Below are 21408 nucleotides of genomic sequence, written 5' to 3'. Positions count from 1 at the left end.
GGTACCGAAATGTATTTTGATACTTTTCTAAATAAAGGACACCACAAACAATGTCATTATTGGCTTTATTGTAAGAAAAAATCTTAGAGTACATGAAACATATGTTTATTATTGTCATTTAGTCCTTAAATAAAATAGACAACTTGTCTTTTAGTAGTAAGTAAACAAACAAAGACTCCTAATTAGTCTATGCAGTAACATATTGTGTCATTTATACACCTATTATTTTGTACACTTTATGAGGGACAAACTGTAAAAATTGATTATTAATCTACTTGTTCATTTACTGTTAATATCTGCTTATTTTCTCTTTTAATATGTTCTATCTACACTTCTGTTAAAATGTAATAATCACTTATTCTTCTCTTCTTTGATACTTGACATTAGTTTTGGATGATACCACACATTTAGGTATGGATGTGATACCAAGTAGTTACAGGATCATACATTGGTCACATTCAAAGTCCTCATGTGTCCAGGGACGTATTTACTGACTTTATAAATATAATATACATTTTAAAAAAGTAAAAAAGATGTTGTGATGATAAAAAATATTGATGTAATCATAGTAGTATCGACTATTGTACTTGGTATCATTACAGTGGATGTCAGGTGTAGATCCACCCATGGCATTTGTTTACATTGTGATGGTGGTGAGCTATTGTATCCTCCTATGGTGTGTAGTGAAGCATGTTTTGCTATTACTCGTCCTCCAGTGATAATGCTACTTGTAAGAAACTTACTTTATTTGTCACCATGGAGGCCAGAATTAGTGATTTAGAAGTAGCTAAAACACTGCGGATGGATGTTAGCCGCTAGCTATCTAGCCATGTGTTAAAGCAGCTCTTCCTGAGGGTGTTTCAGTGTTATAACTTCACCTTTATCTTGACTTTTTACACCAAAATGCGTCCATTCTCCCTTTTCTGTCTACACACTGTGTCTGCTTGTAAGTACTCTGTGTGTGTGCGCTGACCAACATGCTCCTCTGCTCATAAAACCAGTAATGTCACCACGTGACAACGACAGGGTGCGGGGACCGGTACTTTTTAGAGGCGGTATAGTAGCGAATATGATTGATTAGTATGGCAGTACTATACTAGTAGCGGTGTAGGATGCAGTGAGTTGAGGAGGTGAGAGTCAAAAGGGAGATAAACATTTGCGTAGAATGTGATGGTGACTTATGGGAAGGAACATGGCAGCTGCAGTTCTGGGTCTTGGCAGAATCCACATCTGTGGACAAGCGTGTCAACAGGAAGTCACTCAGCTCTTCAGGTGGTTGAAGTGAGGACCAGACGGGGTCAGGTTGGAAGACCTGCCACCAGACAGAAATGAGCATCAGAGACTGTGAGGTCAGATCCCCTCTGAGTACTGCCAAGATGCCTCTTAACCAGGCAGGACCTCAGAACACCTCCTCACTCCTCAGGGATCATTCCAGCACACAAGTGGAATGGAAGAGTTCCCATCAGTCTTCCCAGGGGACTGTGGCCATGTGGATCCTTTCTCTGCTGACCTTGACCTTCACTTCTGCTTGACGGGATGTCTTTAATTACTTCTGCTTGAGATAGCAGCTTGGCAGAGAGCACACGTGAAGACTTGCTAAAACTCTTGCTGTTATACAGTCCTGGTCAAAAGTGTACGTACACTTGTAAAGAACATCATGTCATGGCTGGCTTCACTTCACAATCATTTCTCATTTGTTTGTGATGTAGTGATTGGAGCACATACTTGTTGCTCACAAAAAACATTCATGAGGTTTGCTTCTTTTATGAATTTATTATGGCTCTACTGAAAATGTGAGCAATCAAAAGTATACATACAGCAATGTTCATATTTGCTTACATGTCCCTTGGCAAGTTGACCTGCAATAAGGCGCTTTTGGTAGCCATGTGTTGCTTTTCTGACATGGACTTGTTTCTTCAGCATTGTCCACACCTTTAAGTCAGGATTTTGGGAAGGCCATTCTAAAACCTTCATTCTAGCCTGATTTAGTCAATCCTTTACCACTTTTGAGGTGTGTTTGGGGTCATTGTCCTGTTGGAACACCCAACTGCGCCCAAGACCCAACCTCCGGGCTGATGATTTTAGCTTGTCCTGAACAATTTGGAGCTAATCCTCCTTTTTCATTGTTCCATTTAAAGCAGCAGTTTCATTGGCAGCCAAACAGGCCCAGAGCAACACCGGCCCTAACCAATCTGGCGCCATAGGCAAGATTTTAGGTGGCGCCCCCCGCCCCCCACATCGGCAGTGAAGTGTATATACTCACAAGAACCCGAATAGCTTTGTCTTTGACCTTTTTTTTTTACTTACAACTATACCTAATATATAAAGGGGTGGAAAAGTGACTATTACCTGCAGGGCAAACATTAGCTAACCAGAAGGCAATAATGTAAACAAAAAACACCTGCTTAAGAGATCTAATACAAATGTCCCTGAGGAATGTAAGGTGGGAGTACTGTAATTACCTAACGTTACATTATTATTTTCCATAACAATTTAGCCCCCTCCACAATATTAACCCGACGTTAAAACAGAACTAGCTATTTATTGATTAGCAATTGCCGAATCATGTAACATTAGCTTAATGCTAAAAAGCCAGGTTACTATCACATTCTGTAACAGACAAATAATTTCATGTAGGCTCACGTTACCTACCTGCTACCTCTGTCTTTTCTCGTTTCTCCTCTTCTTTTCTCTTTTTTCTTCCCTGGGCACCTGACAGTTTTGGCCGTTTTGACATCTTGTGTTGATTTTTTGATGTGGTGACGTCCAAAAAGAGTCATGATACGGGAAGGGAGGGGGCGCACCGTGCGGGAGGGTAATGTTGTAACAAATAATATTTCTATTAAATAGGCTTTACTTTGCATTTTAATTCACGTGAGATTATTTTTTTGTATTTAGAAATAATAGTAACAACTTTTTTTTTTTTTTTTTTCTCCAACATTTGTGGCACTGGCATGGCGCCCCCTGATGGACAGCGCCCTTAGCATTTGCCTATACGGCCTATGCCACGGGCCGGCCCTGGCCCAGAGCATAATACTACCACCACCATGCTTGACGGTAGGAATTGGTGTTCCTGGGATTAAAGGCCTCACCTTTTCTCCTCCAAACATATTGCTGGGTATTGTGGCCAAACAGCTCCATTTTTGTTTCATCTGACCACAGAACTTTCCTCCAGAAGGTCTTATCTTTGTCCATGTGATGTCAGATGAAACAAAAATGGAGCTGTTTGGCCACAACACAAGGTGGGTGAAGTGCCTTGCCCAAGGACACAACAGCCGTTACGAGAATGGCTAGATTTGGACCTGGAACCCTCAAGTTGCTGGTTTGTGACAGGTCGTGGCAAAGATTAACACCAGTATTTTTGCAAGCGCAAGGCGCACCATTAAAAGGTGCATTAAAGCGGTCATATTATGATTTTTTTATTTTTTCTACATTTAAAATTGGGTTGAGTTTTTCCTTGTCCTGGTGTGGGATCTGAGCTGAGGATGTCGTTGTGGCTTGTGCAGCCCTTTGAGACACTGGAGATTTAGGGCTATATAAATAAACTTTGATTGATGAATAAAAGACTTGCGATGACAATAAGAGCCATCAGTCTCAGTCTGTCAATGTGTTGGCTTCAAAGCACGCGTGATCATTTCTTCTGCTAAGGAAAATAGTGATTGGAAATGTTGTGACTCATGCCTTAGTAACAATATATTGTAGGAACCTTCATCTTTTTTTGGATCAAAGATGGGTATAAAGGTAATGGATTATCGTCGCCCCATAATTCAAATTCTCTGGTCAAAGTTGAATAATGGCAGGTTTTAACGTCAGAAAGGCTTTATTGGATTCTACGAAGGGGCCATGGAATCGCATGAGGCGGATCATTGGAAGTGACAGCACAGTGAGGCTTGCTGATGCCAGCTCAGCTTAGTCCAGATGACATGACTACTTTCTACCTGTTTGACTTCACCTGGCAGTCTCCTGCTGGGATTTACTGGCGGGGCCAAGAGGATTTAGCAGAATTTTGCACACACAAATACAGTATTTCTTTCACATAACACTTTATGCTGAATTTACACCAGAGATTCTACTGCTCTGTTTTGATGCAGACCACATTTCTCAAACGTGTAATGTCCGTTCATTTCATTTGAAAAAGATGACATTTTTACGCGGACAGGGAGTGCCGTGGATTGGAAGCAGCGCCGTGAAGCACATGGACAGTCGTGGTCAAGAGTTTACACACATGGAGCTGTTTGGCCACAATACCCAGCAATACGTTTGGAGGAGAAAAAAACACTATGCCTACCGTCAAGCATGGTGGTGGTAGTATTATGCTCTGGGCCTGTTTTGTTCAGAGAGTAAATAGGACAATGAAAAAGGAGGATTAGCTCCAAATTGTTCAGGACAAGCTAAAATCATCAGCCCGGAGGTTAGGTCTTGGGCGCAGTTGGGTGTTCCAACAGGACAATGACCCCAAACACACCTCAAAAGTGGTAGAGGAATGGCTAAATCAGGCTAGAATGAAGGTTTTACGGAGAATGGCCTTCCCAAAGTCCTGACTTAAAGGTGTGGACAATGCTGAAGAAACAAGTCCATGTCAGAAAAGCAACACATTTAGCTGAACTGCAGCAATTTTGTGGTCAAAAATTCCAGCAGAAGCTTGTGGATGGCTACCAAAAGCACCTTATTGCAGGTAAACGTGCCAAGGGACATGTTAGCAAATATTAACATTGCTGTATGTATACTTTTCACCCTCACATTTTCAGTAGAGCCATAATAAATTCATAAAAGAAGCAAACTTCATGAATGTTTTTTGTGAGCAACAAGTATGTGCTCCAATCACTCTAGATGAAGTGTATGTAGACTTTTGATGGTGACTATTAGCAGCACAATAGTGCTGTCATTTGAACATCATGACAATAACAAGGTAGCGTTAGAAGCAGTTCAATGTGAAATCCAAAGATCATTTCATACAAGATATACAAGCAGGGGGGGCTGCTCTTTCTTTCCATCAGTTTGGGGGTCCTTGGCCTAGAAGACGTTGAATATTCATGTAAAGGTTATAACTTGTAACCAAAACATTAAGATGTATTTTCATTTCAATAATAATTGATTGGATTTCTAGAAGGACTCCCTTGAGTCCCCAAGTGCTTTAGACTAAGAAGCCATTATTTCATTCACACGCTCTTGGCCACAGCTGTCCTGGAAACAGACGTGATGTGTCATTTCTGTTTTCCTTTGCAGTACATTCAACATTTCTACAACCAGACATGGATGGAGAGATACGGCCAGCCTGTTGGAGCAGAAACATCCACGCTGCTTTGGTCCATCACCGTCTCCATATTTTCTATCGGCGGCCTTTGTGGAGCGCTCACCGCCTCCTGGCTCATAAAAGTACTGGGAAGGTAAGCCGACTTCCTAATCGTCACGATAATCTTCTCCATCTTTCACACGCCACTGTATGGCCTATAGACTCTGTGCCGTCTGATCATATCTGAGCTGTAGACTGGCACATGAGCAGGAATAAGTCTGATCAGAGAAGACATATCTGAGCTGTAGACTGGCACATGAGCAGGAGTAAGTCTGATCAGAGAAAACATATCTGAGCTGTAGACTGGCACATGAGCAGGAATAAGTCTACAGGCTGGCACATGAGCAGGAATAAGTCTGTAGACTGGCACATGAGCAGGAGTAAGTCTGATCAGAGAAAACATATCTGAGCTGTAGACTGGCACGTGAGCAGGAATAAGTCTGTAGACTGGCACATGAGCAGAAATAAGTCTGTAGACTGGCACATAAGCAGGAATAAGTCTGTAGACTGGCACATGAGCAGGAATAAGTCTGTAGACTGGCACATGAGCAGGAATAAGTCTGTAGACTGGCACATGAGTAGAAATAAGTCTGTAGACTGGCACATGAGTAGAAATAAGTCTGTAGACTGGCACATGAGCAGGAATAAGTCTGCAGGCTGGCACATGAGCAGGAATAAGTCTGTAGACTGGCACATGAGCAGGAATAAGTCTGATCAGAGAAGACATATCTGAGCTGTAGACTGGCACATGAGCAGGAATAAGTCTGTAGACTGGCACATGAGCAGGAATAAGTCTGTAGACTGGCACATGAGCAGGAATAAGTCTGTAGACTGGCACATGAGCAGGAATAAGAGGAGCAGAAGATTTGAATGCAGAGGCGTGCTTCATCTCTCCCCTGCAGCACTAACAGCTCATTTTACTGCAGAATTGTTCAAAAGGTCTCCGCATGCTGAAGATCCAAAGACGTGTTCAAAAATGTGGTGTAATTGTGCTCTGCATAACACCTTTTTTCTTCCAAATGATATTTGATTGATGAGCCTGACTTCTCAAATAATGAATGCTATCTGATTGAAGACTGAGTACACAGCAGACCTGAACACAACATTTGTTTACATCATTTAAAACTAAACTGCCGTCATGTAAGTTGAAAAATGAATGCTTTTGTCCTCTCAGCCTTGCAGGCTTAAAAGCTTAATTGGCGTTCCTGCTGCTACATGACATGTTTCTATAGTTTCTATCGCCTGGTTTATTCCTTCTCTATAAGCCAAATGAGCACGTTTGACTTCAGGATATGATGCATGCCATTACATAGCATTACTATCATTTTTGGACCAGAGGGCTCACTGAATTATAAGGGTCATATTATATTTGTATACATTTAAAAGACTTCCTTGTGGTCTACATAACATGTAATGGTGGTTGTTAAGAATTCTCCATGTTTATCTACGTTTTCAGATATTTTCTTTTGAAGTATTTCTTGACAGTGTCACTTCCGCTTCCTTCCTGTAGGTGTCACTTCCGCTTCCCTTTTGACGTGTGTTAATGTGTGCTAACTTGTTTCTCAGCTACGTTTAAATCGGTGCTCTAGTCTTTGACTATGTGAGTATGTTGATTATCATTTAGTTTATTAATAGACATCACTGTGTTTGTGTAACATTTGTGGTGTTTTATTAATATGTGTTGTCAGAAAGCTACGAGCTAACATCTCACTGTTAAGGATAGCATTGCTGCTGCTAATGTGGCTAGCTCACATGCCATTGTGAAAATGCAATGTATTATGTCTCTAGTACTTTTCTTTCAGCATATCTATAGGCATAATATATATGTTGTTGTTTAGTTAAATGACATAAATGTTGATGGCTGTTTGCTTGTGGTTTACAGATACTAAACAAACCTAATCTAAAGCAATATGCACTATTAAAGTTGGACATGATGAGCGTGTGTTCTCTGACCGGAACCCCAACCTGGTCAATATCTGCAGAGTTTAATACTCAACAGTGGTTCTTTGCTCAAAATGTTGCATAGATGATGTTTTACAGACCTTCTCCAAACCGCTTTCTTCAGGAGGGTGGTCTTCTTTATGTGCCTCCACTTTGACAGCGTCTTCTCGCGTCATCTTTGTTGTAACGGTAGTTTTAGCGCTTCCATAGCGAGCCTACTGACAGATATAAGTTACAAAGGGCATCTCTATCCTCCTTCAAAACCGCAATAAAAGTACACCTCCAGGCAACTACAACCCTAAACTAACACCCTCCCCGGATTGTTAATAATCAAATGTAAACAATCAAATGTAGATACTTTTTCTTATGCCTTCTGATCTCTCTCTCTCTCTCTCTCTCTCTCTCTCTCTCTCTCTCTCTCTCTCTCTCTCTCTCTCTCTCTCTATGTCAGACCTACACTGTTCCAATGTCCATTTCTCTGTTCTCATTTTTTGATGACTGATGATAACAACCAAACCTATCCCCCCCGCCACCCCTCCACACCCCGGATTGTAAATAATGTAAACAGTGTTTCCCACAGGGCAGGCATCTATTTGTGGTGGTGTGGTCGGGGGTGGCGGCGGCAGCGGCGATGACCAAGAAGAACGCGGAATTGGAATATGATTACAACACTTTATGTACATATTTATATACAGATTTGAACAATTAGTTATTCACTGAAATATATTTATTAATTGTGGTTCTTACAAAAAATATATCTTATAAAATATAAAAGCTAAAATGTCTCTTAAAGCTCTGCCCCTGTAATTAGTGAATACTAAATAATTTAACTTTACTTCTCAAATCTACTTGCCCCAATATTTTTACTTGTCCTGCCTAGGTTTTTTTCTGGCTGTGTAGTGCTCATGGCTTATATCTTACTAAAATCCTTCCCGTTGACTATTTACAACACGACACAGTATTTATTATTATTATTATCTATAATTACATTTAAATGGCATTGCATACATGTAAAACTAAATGCTATTTCACATTATTTGACCAGTAGCAGTTACACCCATCTGAACAGGTCAGCCACCTGTTTAAAGCCCGATCACAGTTGAAATCTTGAAATGAAGGGCCTTTAATGGCCAAAACATTAACCTGGACAACATTTTAACAGCTGGTTGGCTCAGATTTTATTCTTTTCATTGTATTCACATGCTGCAGTGGACAGTGGACATTTTAGCTTGAGTATTAATGTAAGTATCTGAAGCACCGTCTCCACGTGTGTTTATTGACAACAGGGTTATAACCTGGACACGTTAGCTCGTCGGTATGAAAACAGGTGATTGTTATTACGTGCGTCTGCCCCGGACCTAGAGTCAAACAGCGGCGGTGTTAATGAAGCAGCGTCAGGCTGCTCACCGTCAGTGAAACGCTCGGTGAAATCGCGGATTAACGTTAAATATATGACGAGCCGCGAGCGATGCAGCTATAACCTATCTACCATAACCTATATTACCCTCGTATTTTGATCCCGTCCGTCCGTCTTCGTCTTCGTCTTCTTCGTCTTCGTCTTCTTCTTCTTCTTCTTCTTCTTCTTCTTCTTCTTCTGGCCCACCAGGTGAATTAAGTGCTATTGGCGGAGTTACAATGCATAGTAGGCTACCGCCACCTACTGCACCGGAGTTGTAACTACAAGCAACATTCACAGACAGAGTCCCGTTGCTTTTATGAGCGGTCGAGCGAGTCAAAAGCCGAAAAATCCATTTGTGGCGGACGTAATTCTTTCGTGGCGGGCCGCCACAAATAAATGAATGTGTGGGAAACACTGGTAAATAATTCAATGTATATACTCTGATGATTATCTTGTGTGATGACTCTATTTTGATGATAGTATATATCTGTATCATGAATCAATTTAAGTGGACCCCGACTTAAACAAGTTGAAAAACGTATTGTGGTGTTACCATTTAGTGGTCAATTGTACAGAATATGTACTTCACTGTGCAACCTACTAATAAAAGTCTCAATCAATCAATCAATCAAAGAACTGTACGTTACTTTGTATTAGAAATGGCAACAGTGCAGGATAGAGAAAGAGAAGGAGCTTAATGACTACGGCACGGACTACAATGGCGGATGCGCGCACATTTTTGGAACTAGATCGCAAATACGCAACAGCAGGTACGAGTAGGTAGGAAAAGTTGTTTTTGCGTAATATTGCGGAAAAAAATATGTTTCCTAATAGGTGCCACTTTACGTACACCATAATAATACTTGTATGTTGAAGCACAGTACGTCTGACTACGGTAGCTGTAATGCGGTGACAATCCACCAAGCGGTGCGGCTTTGTAGCTTACCAAAGTCGAACTAAAACATTTTGACAAATTTCTGAGCGCCGTGTGTAATATTCTTAATGAAACATCAAAGTTTTGGGCTTGCTTGCTAGTGTCATTTATTGAACAGGCGTCAACCTGCAGTCCACACATATCTCTTATGTGGGACTGACATCTACTGGTCACACTTATTATGACACCAATTCGAGGTCGGTATGCACAACTAGAATGAATCCGTACGTTAAGCACACCGAGTTGTAAGGTGCACTGTCAATTTTAAGAGAAAATGAAAAGATTTTAAGTCTGAAAAATATTTTTTATAGTACAGGAACCGGCAACGTGAGTGTACTGGCCCAACATGGAGCAAAGATAATTACAAAAGATAACAAAAAGCGCACTCAAAAAAGAGTGAGGGAAAATAAGAAAGGATGGAGAGTCAACTGTTAAAACTCCACGAAACGCCAAGGGAGAGGCACAGGAAACAAGAAGCGTGAGCGGAGCCAAAGCAAAGATCAACATGACTGGAAGGGTGAACCATCAGTGATCTACTGGCACCGAGTGAAGGGACTAGAGAGCTTAAGTCCTCAGGAGGAAAAGAATATCAGATGTGTGCCCCGTCACCCAGAAACCAGGCACTGCAACAAAAAGCAGAAAGGCAGCTGCCGGATCACGACAACTTTTTTTTTTTACAAAAATGGGAGTGATCGGCAGCCAATTAATGGACAGATCCCTAAAGTCCATCTCGCTAGAAGTCTGTGTAAAACAACATTGCTCATGACAATGTCAAGCAGCGTGGCAAAATGCATCATCTTTGACTTCAGAAAGTCAATATCTCCTTCATTATATAAGCCTCATAGTTGCACATCTTTCATAAAATTACTTTTAAGGTCATTAGATGTAAAAAAAAAAAAAAAAAAGGTTATTTACCTTTCTTGGTTTACATATGCGTGAGGTCACCTTGTTGTTTCCCTCCATTATGATTGATTGTAACACTGTGGATCAATTGTGATTCAGCTGAATATGCATTAGGTTGATGACTCACCTTTTCCCTGCAAGACTACTCGGTGAATAATGTCCTCACCCTGATAAGTGTAATGAAAATGGATTATTACATACTTTGGCCGGCTCATAATGACTTGTAATTACTATGAAAGGTTTTGTCATACCGGAATAAAAGGTTTACTAGTTTCAAGCTTGCAGGCAGCACAGGTTCAGTCATGATGTTAATGTGATTATGAATGCTTTTTTGTTTGTCTGTCACTGACTGACGGACTGGGATAGGCTCCAGCTTCACGTCACCCTGAACAAGATAAGCCGTAGAAAATGGATGGATGGATCAGGTTGCAAACAGATGATGATTTGCAGTTCTGCACAGTTCTAAGTTTACAAAACATTTAGTGTTCCAACAGGAAAAGGACCTTGAAACACAAATCCAAACAGGATGAAGCAATCTAACATTAGGCTTATAGCCTCCACTGGGGTTGGGTACTTAAAGCGGGCACCATGATATTTCCCGTACCAACATAAAACATGGAAGCAGACTGAAAAACTAAACAACATTGGTGCCTCATTTTGGTGCAAAATGTAGTTTCACTGTTGAGGAAAAAACTTCAATTAAAAGTACCGTATTTTTTGGTATATAAGCCGCAGGTATATCAATTGTGAAATTAGTTATTTATTTAATGTTTATTTACATACCTTAATTGTTTCCAAGCGGTGCCTGTAACAGGGCAGTAAAACGGCTGATCAAACAAAACAGAAGTCATGATCATGGACCCACTAGCTGCAGAAGCTAGCTCTCCAATCAGCTAAACAGACTCAGTAACTCCACACTGACCTTTTGGTGAATTTACAAAACTGAAACAATACAAAAGCAATCCCTTTGTAAGGTAATAATACCAACACAGAAACTCGTAGACGTGTTAGCATATTAGCTAATGCTAACGACGCTAGCTTCATTACATTACGATAGCACTTACGCATGAAAAACCTTCTGACAGACATCACACATGGGACAGCTTTGTAAGTAAGAATTGTTTTAGTTAAATTGTGAAACTTACAAACGTTGCTTGGAGTGATGAGTGAAGACTCATTTCAAGCAGAAATGCTACGGACGGTTTTACTTTTGATTCAAGGTAAAACAGGAAGTACATTTTCAACTTGCAGCAACTGCGGTGGGTGAACTCGTCCAAAGATGGCGCCATAGCACAAACAATAAAACACCTTTTCAGTCCTCTGCTTGGATTTAATAAAAACAATTGAACACAAAACATTGAACATAAAACATTTGGCATAGTAACAGACACGTTCATAACAATATGTAATATGTACAATATTTACTGTTTTGTTCATTTTTAACAGTAACGGAACTTATTCCCTCTGCACATTTATTTCCATTCCAATAGCAACGCACGTCCGACTACCAGCAACAAATGTGCTTTCCTACTTCCAGAAGCAAACGCGCATGTGTTGTAATCATGGCAGACTTGTTAATAGACGATGGAGACGACTATTTTTGGACAAATGAGGATTCACGATCTTATCTTTTTGAAGCTGAATATAGGGAGGATGAACTGCTGCTTATAGAAGCGAGCACGAAGAGAGGGTGAAGCATTGGAGCTGACGGAAGCTGAGAGAGTGAGGTCGGCGTGACTTGACCGTGTAAATGTGGAACTTGGGGCCAAATTGATGATGGAGTGCTTACACAAAATAAACTGGAAATATTTTTGGCCCATGGCCAGCTACAAACAAAACATGAAATGCAGGCTAATACTTTACAGATACTGTTCATGTTCATGTTCAGTCAGTACAGATTGATGTGTTGTGTATTACAAACTCAAAAGCCATTCCGCCGCTGACGCACAAGCTAACTTATGGCTAATGCCGTGGCATGCCGTCACAAGGCGATGTGTTACTACGCTAGAAAAATAATTCAAGGTTTGCTCTTACAATAACAATGTCGCTACAGTTTGGTTATTATACAGGTTACGGAACGTAAATGAAGTATCGTTAGCGGTTTTTGGATGCATTTTTAAAGTGATTTAAAGGCAGAATGGATCGCTACTATTAGCTGCATTGCTACCCACCTAGATTACCGCATTTTTCGGAATATAAAGCGCACTAAAAATCCTTTCATTTTCTCAAAAATCGACAGTGCGCCTTATAACCCGGTGCGCCTAATGTACGGAATAATTCTGGTCGAAGCTATTTTATTTGGTACATGGTGTAATGACAAGTGTGATCAGTAGATGGCAGTCACACATAAGAGATACGTGTAGACTGCAATATGACGCCAGTAAAAAACACCAACACTTTAAATGTTCCATTGAAACTAAAGAACATTACACACGGCACTCAAAAATCAGTCAAAATGTTTTAGTACGACTTTGAAGCCACACCACTTGATGGATTATCGACCCATTACGGCTCCCATAGTCAGAGATACAAGCATTACTATGGTGTGTGTATAAGGACCGCAAAATGGCACTCATTAGCAGACATATTATCTGGCGTTTTGTTTAACAATATTATGCAGAGTCAACTTTTCTTAACTTCTGGTACCTGCTGATGTGTATTTGTTTTGTATCCTGAAAACTTGCGCACATCCGCCACTGTAGTCTGTGCCTATGCCGTAGTGGATAAGCTTCTTCTTTTTCTCTATCTTCTTGTTATGTGACATTCATCCTCCACTGTTGCCATTTCTAATATAAAGTAGTGTAAAGTTCTTATATCTGTCAGTAGACTCGCTATGGAAGCACTAAAACATACCGGTGTAGTGAGTTTACATTATTCACCCAAGGAACTTAAGTTATTAGAGAGTTCCGGTCACGGGACACATTTCGGGCGTTGTTGTTGCACTAGTGAGCCACGGATGAGGAGATGCTGCTCCGTTATTGATTGAAGTAAAGTGTGAATGTCATTAAAACAGTTAGTGCCATCTTTTGACACTTCTTCCACCCCCGTCCTTGCACGCTACACCGCTACAACAAGGCGAAGACACTGTCCAAGTGGAGGCACGTAAATAAGAGCGCCCACAAAACGGTGCATCCTGAAGAGACTGTCAGAAAGTGACTTGAGGAAGATGTGTAAAACATCATCTGTGCAGCATTTTGAGCAAAGAAGCAGCATTACATGTTATGTAGACCACAAGGAAGTCTTTTACATTTAGAAAATATTCATAATAATTAGAGATGTCCGATAACATCGGCCTGCCGATATTATCTACCGATAAATGCGTTAAAATGTAATATCGGAAATTATTGGTATCGTTTTTTTTATTATCCATCCATCCATCCATCCATCCGTTTTTTTTATTATCGGTATCGTTTTTTTTTTTATTTTATTTTATTTTTTATTAAATCAACATAAAAAATACAAGATACACTTACAATTAGTGCACCAACCCAAAATACCTCCCTCCCCCATTGATTGATTGATTGAGACTTTTATTAGTAGATTGCACAGTACAGTACATATTCCGTACAATTGACCACTAAATGGTAACACCCCAATACGTTTTTACACTTGTTTAAGTCGGGGTCCACTTAAATTGATTCATGATACAGATATATACTATCATCATCATTTACACTCATTCACACTAATTGACACAAAAGGGTTGTTTCTTTCTGTTATTAATATTGTGGTTCCTACATTATATATCAATATATATCAATACAGTCTGCAGGGATACAGTCCGTAAGCACACATGATTGTGCGTGCTGCTGCTCCACTAATAGTACTAACCTTTAACACTTCATTTTACTCATTTTCATTCATTACTAGTTTCTATGTAACTTTTTATATTGTTTTACTTTCTTTTTTTATTCAAGAAAATGTTTTTAATTTAGTTATCTTATTTTATTTAATTTTTATTTTTTTAAAGTACCTTATCTTCACCATACCTGGTTGTCCAAATTAGGCATTATAATGTGTTAATTCCACGACTGTATATATAGGTTGGTATCGGTTGATATCGGTATCGGTATTTAAAGAGTTGGACAATATCGGAATATCGGATATCGGCAAAAAGCCATTATCGGACATCCCTAAAAATAATATGACTCCTTTAATGCACTTTATAATCGGGTGTGCCTTTTGTATGAAAATAGACCTGACTAGACCCGCTCATCGGCAGTGCGCCTTTTAATCCGGTGCGCCCTATGGTCCGAAAAATACGGTACACAAAACTAACAGGGAGGAAAAGTGGATTTTGCCTAATAGAACCACTTTAAGATACATTGTAGAATCCCTCCAGCCCAGAAAGAAAAAAAAAATAAGGGCCAAAAATGATTTGGGTCCTTCCCATAATGAGTGTTTTTCAACTTCTGACTGTAAGTACAGTATGTACTCCAGGGACAAAATGACCTCACTGCTCTTGAAGGATGTTGAAAAGAACCAGCCATGAGCATGTCACTTTGACCGTGAGACTTCTGAAGAGTTTTACAAAGTTCCCTATATGATCCTTCTAGGATTTCTAGTGATCCATACTGACTCAGCCTCAAATATTCCATTTAAAATGCATAATTCATTTCCCCTTAAACATCGCTGAATTAGCTGCTGCTTTTCCTGAGATAGCCTCAGAAAGGTTCAAGTTCATAGGTAAGAGTTCAACGTATAATATATGTCAAATATAAAGGGACTGGCTCATTAAAAGTTCCCATGTGGTCATTTCTTTTCATATATCCTCTGATTCCTGAATTATTCAACAGAATATTTGATCAAGATCTTAAAGAAACGGTCCAACATTATGATGAGAGAATGTTGAAATGAGGAACCCCCCCCTGCTGGGTCTGCTTGGTATTTGTATTTCCATCCAAATAAATCCAACTTCACCTCGCTCATGATTGCTGTCTAAGTTGCTCTGTAAGCAGTTCTTAACAGGATCTCAGTGCAAGTAAGAAGGTAACACATCACAGCAGAAGAAACATTCTTTTAAAGGGCAACTGCACTTTGTTTGGAAATGTTGCCTTTCACTCACAACCATTATGAGACAAGCACTTATCTTTTTCTTTTCTATGCATTCTAACTTGTAAATAAACAAGTCAGTTAACAATACTATTCCGCCTGTGAAGCGCTCTAAAAAATATCCACCCTCCAACGTTTTATATACATGCTGTAAGTATATATGTCATGTAGTAACATTCATAATAACATGTATTATATACATGCTGTAAGTATATATGTCATGTAGTAACATTCATAATAACATGTAATATATACATGATGTAAGTATATATGTCATGTAGTAACATTCATAATAACATGTAATATATACATGATGTAAGTATATATGTCATGTAGTAACATTCATAATAACATGTAATATATACATGATGTAAGTATATATGTCATGTAGTAACATTCATAATAACATGTAATATATACATGATGTAAGTATATATGTCATGTAGTAACATTCATAATAACATGTAATATATACATGATGTAAGTATATATGTCATGTAGTAACATTCATAATAACATGCAAAATGTACATGATGTAAGTATATATGTCATGTAGTAACATTCATAATAACATGTAATATATACATGATGTAAGTATATATGTCATGTAGTAACATTCATAATAACATGTAATATATACATGATGTAAGTACTACCTCAGTAGAAGCATTTAAGTCCCATCTTAAAACTCATTTGTATACTCTAGCCTTTAAATAGCCCCCCTGTTAGACCAGTTGATCTGCCGTTTCTTTTCTTTTCTCCTCTGCTCCCCTTTTCCTTGAGGGGGGGGGGGCACAGGTCCGGTGGCCATGGATGAAGTGCTGGCTGTCCAGAGTCGGGACCCGGGGTGGACCGCTCGCCTGTGCATCGGCTGGGAACATCTCTGCGCTGCTGACCCGTCTCCGCTCGGGATGGTGTCCTGCTGGCCCCACTATGGACTGGACTCTTGCTATTATGTTGGATCCACTATGGACTGGACTCTCACAATATTATGTCAGACCCACTCGACATCCATTGCTTTCGGTCTCCCCTAGAGGGGGGGGGGGGGTTACCCACATATGCGGTCCTCTCCAAGGTTTCTCATAGTCATTCACATCGACGTCCCACTGGGGTGAGTTTTTCCTTGCCCGTATGTGGGCTTTGTACCGAGGATGTCGTTGTGGCTTGTGCAGCCCTTTGAGACACTTGTGATTTAGGGCTATATAAATAAAGATTGATTGATTGATTGATTGATTGATTGATTGATTGAAGTATATACGTCATGTAGTAACATTCATAATAACATGTAATATATACATGATGTAAGTATATATGTCATGTAGTAACATTCATAATAAAATGTAATATACATGATGTAAGTATATATGTCATGTAGTAACATTCATAATAACTTGTAATATATACATGATGTAAGTATATATGTCATGTAGTAACATTCATAATAACATGTAATATATACATGATGTAAGTATATATGTCATGTAGTAACATTCATAATAACATGTAATATATACATGATGTAAGTATATATGTCATGTAGTAACATTCATAATAACATGTAATATATACATGATGTAAGTATATATGTCATGTAGTAACATTCATAATAACATGTAATATATACATGATGTAAGTATATATGTCATGTAGTAACATTCATAATAACATGTAATATATACATGATGTAAGTATATATGTCATGTAGTAACATTCATAATAACATGTAATATATACATGATGTAAGTATATATGTCATGTAGTAACATTCATAATAACATGTAATATATACATGATGTAAGTATATATGTCATGTAGTAACATTCATAATAACATATAATATATACATGATGTAAGTATATATGTCATGTAGGAACATTCATAATAACATGTAATATATACATGATGTAAGTACATATGTAGTATCTAGTAACATTTATAATAACATATAATACTATCTATCTATATATCTATCTATTTAAGTATTTTGAACAATTTGATGATTCATTTAAAAAACTCATCACAATGTTCACTTTTTTCCCCCGACAACATCACTGATTATTACTCATTGCAGACTTCATGATAAAACATCACTTACTGTACAAGGTCTGCTGTCATTAGGATGCTGACTGCTAAGATGTTTATATATTCCCTTTTAGATGACAAATGACTCATAATCCTCAAAGAAGGGGGAATGGAACCAAGCGTCTTTTTGTGTCCTTCTCGCCATTTCCGGCCCTAAATTGAATGTCAGAGTCTACCAACTTGTCTGATGACATCGTAAGCAGACTTTTGATCGCATTTATTTATTATTTAGAATGCATTAAAAAAAAATTCCATCCGTTGTCATGTCTTTTGTAATGATTGTAAACAACAGGCAACGTTTTCCCTTTAAATCATTATAATAAAATATACACATTTGGCACAGTTGAGTTCCCCAAGATATAATCAGAGACATGACCGCTTGCTTACAGGAAGTTGTTCCTTGTGTTGCGCAATGTGTGTTTGTTGTTATTGTTGTCATTATATGAGATTTGGATTGAATCCTCACACACCTGAGTAAGTTATTGAACTCAACCTGTGTTCAAGTCATTCCAGCATTCAATTAGCTTTCTACTTTTCTTAGTATGTTGTTTTCATGTCAGCTTTGTGTTCTAACTAAGCGCTTTCTTTTTTCAAACAGAAAAGGAACCCTCATGGTGAACAATGTCTTCGCTGTGATAGCTGCACTGCTTCTGTCCCTGGGAGAGCTGGCCGGATCTTTTGAAATGCTCATCATTGGCCGCTTCATTATCGGCGTGGACTCTGGTAAGCGTTGTTCTCGCTCTTGGGAAGCCCATTTTTGTTTGATAAGTCCAACGTTTAGACCAGTAGTATATTTAGTCTCAATGTGTTTAGGTTAGGGATTTATGCTGCTGATTCCGATCGTCCATGAGTGAGATGGCAAGGCAAGTTTATTTAAAGAGCACCATTCAAACACAAGGCAATTCAAAGTGCTTTCCAGAAAATTTAAAAGGCAAAAATAAAAATATTTCAAATTAAAATTGTAAAATACAATCAGACAATCAGACTTGATTAAAATGAGAATCAATCAAAAAGTGTAGATCAAATGTCATATGCACAATTAAACAAAGTGTTTACAGCCTGGATTTGAACATTGCCAACGTTGAGGCCTGTCTCACATCCTCTGGAAGATTATTCCAGATTTTAGAAGCGTACAGCGTAAAGGCAGTTTCACAATGTTTGGGTCTGGCTCTAGGCACCAGCAGGAGACCACTCCCTGAGGTTCTCAGGGCTGGAGATGGTTCATATAGTTCTAACATGTCAGCAGGAGACCACTCCCTGAGGTTCTCCTAGAGCTGGAGGTGGTTCATATCGTTCTAACATGTCAGCAGGAGACCACTCCCTGAGGTTCTCCTAGAGCTGGAGGTGGTTCATATCGTTCTAACATGTCAGCAGGAGACCACTCCCTGAGGTTCTCAGAGCTGGAGATGGTTCATATAGTCCTAACATGTCAGCAGGAGACCACTCCCTGAGGTTCTCAGGGCTGGAGATGGTTCATATAGTCCTAACATTTCAGCAGGAGACCACTCCCTGAGGTTCTCAGAGCTGGAGATGGTTCATATAGTTCTAACATGTCAGCAGGAGACCACTCCCTGAGGTTCTCAGGGCTGGAAATGGTTCATATAGTTCTAACATGTCAGCAGGAGACCACTCCCTGAGGTTCTCAGAGCTGGAGATGGTTCATATAGTTCTAACATGTCAGCAGGAGACCATTCCCTGAGGTTCTCAGAGCTGGAGATGGTTCATATAGTTCTAACATGTCAGCAGGAGACCACTCCCTGAGGTTCTCAGAGCTGGAGATGGTTCATATAGTTCTAACATGTCAGCAGGAGACCACTCCCTGAGGTTCTCAGAGCTGGAGATGGTTCATATAGTTCTAACATGTCAGCAAGAGACCACTCCCTGAGGTTCTCAGAGCTGGAGGTGGTTTATATAGTTCTAACATGTCAGCAGGAGACCACTCCCTGAGGTTCTCAGAGCTGGAGATGGTTCATATAGTTCTAACATGTCAGCAGGAGACCACTCCCTGAGGTTCTCAGGGCTGGAAATGGTTCATATAGTTCTAACATGTCAGCAGGAGACCACTCCCTGAGGTTCTCAGAGCTGGAGATGGTTCATATAGTTCTAACATGTCAGCAGGAGACCACTCCCTGAGGTTCTCCTAGAGCTGGAGATGGTTCATATCGTTCTAACATGTCAGCAGGAGACCAATCCCTGAGGTTCTCAGGGCTGGAGATGGTTCATATAGTTCTAACATGTCAGCAGGAGACCACTCCCTGAGGTTCTCAGAGCTGGAGATGGTTCATATAGTTCTAACATGTCAGCAGGAGACCACTCCCTGAGGTTCTCAGGGCTGGAGATGGTTCATATAGTTCTAACATGTCAGCAGGAGACCACTCCCTGAGGTTCTCAGAGCTGGAGATGGTTCATATAGTTCTAACATGTCAGCAGGAGACCACTCCCTGAGGTTCTCAGAGCTGGAGATGGTTCATATAGTTCTAACATGTCAGCAGGAGACCACTCCCTGAGGTTCTCAGAGCGGGAGATGGTTCATATAGTTCTAACATGTCAGCAGGAGACCACTCCCTGAGGTTCTCAGAGCTGGAGATGGTTTATATAGTTCTAACATGTCAGCAGGAGACCACTCCCTGAGGTTCTCAGAGCTGGAGATGGTTTATATAGTTCTAACATGTCAGCAGGAGACCACTCCCTGAGGTTCTCCTAGAGCTGGAGATGGTTCATATCGTTCTAACATGTCAGCAGGAGACCACTCCCTGAGGTTCTCAGAGCTGGAGATGGTTCTAACATGTCAGAGATGTACTTTGGTACAAGACCATGAAAAGACTGCTTTAAAGTCTATTCTCTGAGCAACAGGAAGCCAGTGCGGTGACCTAAGCACTGGACTAATATGGTGGTATTTCCTGGTTCTAGTCAGGCCTCGAGCAGCAGCATTCTGGATGTACTGCAGCTGCCTCACAGCTGGTTTAGAGAGCCCAGTGAGAAGGCCATTACAGTAGTCTGGCCTACTGGAGACAAAAGCATGGATTAGTCTTTCTAAGTCTGATTTAAACATTATTTCTCTGATTTTGGCAATGTTTTTCAGGTGGTAAAAAGCTGCTTCTATTAACTGTAAATGTGTCAATGTTGACAGTTTATAAAAAAAAACCCACAATATTTAAACTACATTACATTTCTTTTTAATGACATACAATTGTTTGAGCAAAACAAAGTGAATAATACACAATAACCAAAATAAATCAAGAACTTACTATCTCTTGGTCTTTGAAATCATTTTTGCCCTCACATTCTTTTGTGTCCAAGGAATTATTCCCTAAATTTGTAAACATGAACAAAAACAACAGAAATGTGTCTTTAAGAAAACAATATCTAGCTAATTACTTGGGCTGGGAATGTTTGGGCGCCACACGATACGATTCCATTCTTGGAGGTAACGATTTCAGTCAGAATCCATCCTCCATTCAAAATGGATTATTTTTGAATAACGTTGGGTGTCAGTTCTTTAATGAACTACATTCCTCCATAAAATAGATAGACAGTCCTGATACATTTCTCTTATTACTTTTAAGAAAACTGCTTTTGGCAGATAACATTTGACCCAAATATTTTCTTAAGTGGCTGGACAGGACAGATTTTGGGGGGCAAAAAAAATATATTTTAGATTTTTTTGAATTGATTAAGATTTTTTTACACATGCGACTCATTCAAAAACATCATTTTTTCAAACCCCTACTAATCACTCTACAGTAGGTACAGTACGGTTGTATTTTTGCCTGGAAGAACGCTGATAAGACCTAATGCACTCCA

At 39.6% G+C, this 21408-nt stretch overlaps 1 protein-coding gene across 4 annotated transcripts in view; it reads left to right on the top strand.

Annotated features, from left to right (window-relative positions):
- Positions 1-21408, top strand: part of slc2a9l2 (solute carrier family 2 member 9, like 2) — a 157240-nt gene that overhangs the window by 48444 nt on the left and 87388 nt on the right. For all 4 annotated transcript variants that reach the window (XM_061932404.2, XM_061932405.2, XM_061932406.2 and 1 more), the window contains 2 exons: positions 5227-5387; positions 18203-18327. In XM_061932404.2, coding sequence (XP_061788388.1) covers positions 5227-5387; positions 18203-18327 — 286 coding nt within the window. The remainder of the gene's footprint in view (positions 1-5226; positions 5388-18202; positions 18328-21408) is intronic.

This window comes from Nerophis lumbriciformis, linkage group LG38 (assembly GCF_033978685.3).
Source record: "Nerophis lumbriciformis linkage group LG38, RoL_Nlum_v2.1, whole genome shotgun sequence".
Taxonomy (NCBI): domain Eukaryota; kingdom Metazoa; phylum Chordata; class Actinopteri; order Syngnathiformes; family Syngnathidae; genus Nerophis; species Nerophis lumbriciformis.
Note: the sequence above shows the minus strand (reverse complement) of the source record. Positions and strands in the feature narration are given on the sequence as shown.